Raw genomic sequence first — 5000 nt, forward strand, 5'->3', positions numbered from 1 at the left:
CTCGTACATTCTTGTGTCACCACCTGATATCCTCGTGAATTAAATGGTCGTCTTTCAGATCAAGATGATGACCGTCCAGAGATGTGTGGGTGTTACCGCTGTTCTAGTGATGACGATGGTTTCTCTCGCCGAGGCTATCACTATTAACGAGTAAGTATTCTTCAACGTGAATTTATCAAATGCACATTATGACACATCAAATTCTTTGATTTTTTAAAAAATGGAAATGTTTCTTCTGGTATGAGAGGCGGTAAAGGAATATAGAGGAAAGGAACACTGGAATGATGGAATTTAAAAGCGAACTGAAAAACGGTTCATTAAATGAAGAATTATGTGATAGTAGAATCAGTTTGTTTAACTGCATTAGTATTTATATTTATGATATGTATATGTATACATACATATAAATATATACATGCATAAGTATATAAGTATGTATCTATGTGTTTACACATATGTGTATGTATATATGATTACATACATATATATTCACATACATACTTGTGTGTATATGCATTGATACATGGATACATTGTGAAATAATATTACAACCTTTAGTTTCTGTCGAATTCACACCAAAGGACCTATCTCTTCCCTCCCGCAGGACGGATCCTTCGCGGCAGTCTGGCTTCCTGTACCTGACGCCGGAGCGGAGACTGGCGATGCCCCCCAAAAGCGTACTGGTCCTCACCCCCACCCTGAGTCTTCCGATGGGCAGGAACCTTCCTACTGCTTTTGCCTCGTCCATGGCTATCTCCATCCCCCTCACGAGTACGTCTTTTTTTATTAATTCATTCGTGTATATTTCTATTTAATTTCTTTTCCTTTTTTACTGTAATTCCCGTAGCAATATTTACTTTTTTTCCCTTTCGGTCTCGCTCCAACTTGTTCAAGATTCGCAATGTCGAAGACTTTCCCCTCCAACATTCTAACAATGTCCAATATTTTGCAGTTAATTTTGACGACCTTGGATTGACATCCGAAGAGAACAGGTGGGGTATTATTGAGGGATTCGATAATCCATCTCCAGGTGACTTGGCTGGTGGCGTGAGGTAGGTACAAGGAATATATCAATTCCATTGCAAGAATATGATAAATGATACCATAGATAAACTACTGATATAATAGGAAACAACAGATGCACCAACAGTAAACTAACAGTAGATAAAATGCCTTCGTCAGGGAGGTGATGTATAAGGTGGTGGAGGAGAGTCTGCAGTCAGTGGGCCTGGACGGAAAGGCCTGCCTTCTTCGCGCCATGTGCGAGATGTTCGAACTTCCTCTTCCAAACCACGGATTCATCGGTGAACTGCTTGACCTGTTCTTTAGGTAAGAACATGTCCCATGGGAAATGAAACAAATAACAAGGATAATGCGCTACATTTTCATCCAGACTCAACTCTCAATTCTCACTGCATATTGATGTTTACGTCAACAGCGCCAGCCGGGCTGCAAAGGGGAAGAACAGCTTGGAGCATTACACCAAGGCGGAGATGCAAGGCAAGACGGGCCAAGACTGTACGCCGTACCACGAGGCGTGTCCCTACTCATTCTTCGAGGTTCCTGCAAGCAGTAATTCGACTGGCACTGGTAGCACTAAATAACGCAACTCACCAATGGCTAACTCTCACGAAGTAAAAATCGACTTACGTCCTTATTTATGACTGTTATTTAATAGGTTATGTTCAAAAGAAACTGGAACTATCTATTTTGATTTTTTAAATCAGTTTAGGCGCTGTTTGTCTGCAATACAGCATGTAGCCTTGACTCGGCAGTTGTGGTAAAAATATTCCAGTGCTTTGCGATGAAATCAGTTGAACGACTGGCTCTGTGATGCCACGCCCGCTCTCCAAACACCTCCGCACTGGGCATCTCGAAGAAACTCAGTAACATATTCTGTGAAGGCGGCGCAGGTGGCCGCGGAGGAGGTCTGATCAACTGACAGTGTATGACCTTGTGATCTCGTTTATTTTTATCATGAGTATGTTCCAGTGTCCCTTTTTTTTTTGTTACATTCTATGTTTTTAATATAATAAAACTTTGACGAATCATTTCACCAATAGAATAACCGACCTCGCACTATATAAAAGGGAAGTATCTGAAATCCTGAAGTTAGAGCCCTTTTCTCTAACATCACAACGCAGACCAGTTTCGCATCTGACTAACTTTACCTTTAACAGACAGAGAAATACGGAGCTGAACGCTCAAAGTAACGTAATATGTATAAAATTAATCTCCAAAATGCTTATTGATAGATTTCATCATACTGAAGATGATCATTTGCTTCGGAAAAAATGCATCAAACAGCTTGGGCACTGTACATCACTTGCATCACGGGCGGCCACTTCTTCCTTAAAATAACGTGACTCACGGCGTCGAGTGGATAACGCGAAGGATGCAGCAGAGGCGGATATCAGGTGAATGTCTAGATATCTGCAGACATGCACAAGTACACACTAATCACATTCCGGATAGATTTTTCACTTCATTCCATCCATTTACCTCATACATATGTGTATGTATATGTGTATACATATCCATATATATACACATATGTGTATATATACCATATATGTATGTATATATATGTAAATATGTATATATATTTATATGTGTGTATACATATATATGTATATATGTGTGTATATATATATCTATATCAGTCTATCTATATACGTATGTATATATTGATTGTATTAGACTTTATCTTAGTGGATATAAAACTAAGCTCAGTTGTTCAATTCACGAATTCCATTATTTGAAGGAATTCTATTTGTACCAGGAAAGGTACTGCGATTGGCAAGCTAAAATTATCAGCAGTACGAGCGAAACGCCGCACTTGGACACAAACTGAACCGAAGTGCAACGTCAATTCAACTGATTTATTGCACAAAACGGACTATAAGCAAAAATAACTCAAACGTTCCCAGCATGAGACTATGAATGCACTTGCCAACCTTTCCGAGGGTAAGCAAGTATCAAAACTGAAGGCACAACAGCCACTGAAAAAATGTCAGTCATAGATTAAATAGATTATTATGCCCTAAATTAACAATACTTAGTGGCGGAGTCTGGACTGCCCTTGAGAGCGTGTTGCAAATAATTTTTTAGTTAAGGTCTCGTTGCAAGAAGCAGGAATGTCACCATCAAATTTATCAGTTTTCCTGATTGGAAGTCATTTTTTTCATATGATAAGTGGCAACATTATCTGAAACCTCAATGCTGTTAGATTACTTGTTTCAAAGCTTATAAATTGGCCAGGTGAAATAATAACACGTTAAATTTACTTTCAAAATGCTTTACATGCGTGTTTCAGTGGTTAGCCGATATTTTTTAGTGTGCAATTATTTCTCGTCTCTTTCATTTTCAAAAGTGTAGTTGGTTTTAGAGGAATCATGATAAGAAAAGAGAGAAGTGATAAAGAAACAAATTTTTCCCCTGCCTCTTCTAAGAAATGTAAATCAGAAATATAATGACTTTCACGACGCAAAGAAAAAAAAAAAAAAAAAAAAAACATATGAAGAGAAATAAGTATATTCTTTTTTGTCTCTCTTTTAAGATTCCACCTACCCTAACGTTTGTCAATGCACAGGATGTAAGGATCGTGCAATTTTCAATTTCTTCGTTGTTATCCTCCTTAAAGTGTTGTGCAACTGCGTGAGACATCATGAATTTTACAAGGAATGAACAGCAATACTGAGAAAAGTTCTTAGTCGAAGATTCTAGCTGTTTATAAAGTAATTCAGAAATATCTTTGTCTGAGAACTGTTCCTAAATACATGCGAAATCGTATTAGGCAAATGCAAAAAAAAAATTATCTGACCTCTTCGGTGGGGTATTTAACGAGAAAACAACAGAGAAATCTGGTATTACATATCAAGAAAATACAAAAAATGGTATTTTCGCGAAAGGGAAATCTAAACATTGCACCCGTACAGATATTATTAGTGTAATATCTCTCGTATGCGTTTAAATCTCAGTCCATGTTTTCGTTCGCATACAGGTAGCAATTCCTTTTTCATCTTGCACCGGATTGCTCATGTGCCTGACCTACCAAAGGAATAATTCGAGAGGAGAAACTGCACTGGCATTACTTGCATCCAAAGATACTTTTTCGTCATCTTCAACACAATAACTTATAACTTTGATATTTATTGGCGATTTTAAACTGATAAGAATTAACAGTAGAGTTTTATTGTTAGTGATATTGTAGTTATTATCACTGATGTTGTTACCATAATTATTATTGTTATTATCATAGTTGCCATCTTCATCATTGTCACTATTTTCAGTACTATTATTATTATTATTAGACTGATATTATCATTATTATTATTATTATTATTATTATTATTATTATTATTATTATTATTATTTGTTATTATTGTTATAATCATTTTTATTATTATCATCATAATCATCATCACTATTATTATTGCTATTGCTATTACTATTATTATTACTATTATTATCATTATTATTATCATTATTATCATTATTGTTATTATTTTTGTTCTTATATTTGTCATTATTATCGTTGTTATTACTATTATCATCATTATCGCCATTTTTGTTATTACTTCGTTATTATTATTATCATTATTCTTACTTTATTATTATTACTATCGTCGTTATTATTCTTTATTATTATTATTAGCATTATTATGTTTATAATTGCTACTATTATTATTATTGTTGTTATTATTATTACTATTATTATTATTATTATTATTATTATTATTATCATTATTATCATTATTATTATTATTACTAGTTTGTTTTATCATTATTATTATTGCTATTACTATCATTACTATTGTTAAGATTTTATTTTATTATTATAATCAGTACTATCATTATCATAATTATTATCTTTATTTGTATTATTGGTGTTATTGTTATTAATGCTATTACTACTATAATTTTTTTGTTGTTGTTATTATATTTTTATATTATTTGTTCATTCATTTATTTATTATCCTCATTTTCATTTTCATTTA

At 34.3% G+C, this 5000-nt stretch overlaps 1 protein-coding gene across 1 annotated transcript in view; it reads left to right on the top strand.

The window, feature by feature from the left end:
• LOC125036583 overlaps nucleotides 1-2051 on the top strand; it is a 2155-nt gene extending 104 nt beyond the window's left edge. Inside the window, exons 2-6 of the mRNA XM_047629301.1 lie at nucleotides 59-150; nucleotides 605-771; nucleotides 953-1052; nucleotides 1183-1329; nucleotides 1439-2051. Coding sequence (XP_047485257.1) covers nucleotides 65-150; nucleotides 605-771; nucleotides 953-1052; nucleotides 1183-1329; nucleotides 1439-1604 — 666 coding nt within the window. The 5' untranslated portion in view covers nucleotides 59-64 and the 3' untranslated portion in view covers nucleotides 1605-2051. The remainder of the gene's footprint in view (nucleotides 1-58; nucleotides 151-604; nucleotides 772-952; nucleotides 1053-1182; nucleotides 1330-1438) is intronic.
• Nucleotides 2052-5000: the final 2949 nt, after the last annotated feature.

The sequence above is a fragment of the Penaeus chinensis genome, chromosome 21 (assembly GCF_019202785.1).
Source record: "Penaeus chinensis breed Huanghai No. 1 chromosome 21, ASM1920278v2, whole genome shotgun sequence".
Lineage (NCBI taxonomy): Eukaryota > Metazoa > Arthropoda > Malacostraca > Decapoda > Penaeidae > Penaeus > Penaeus chinensis.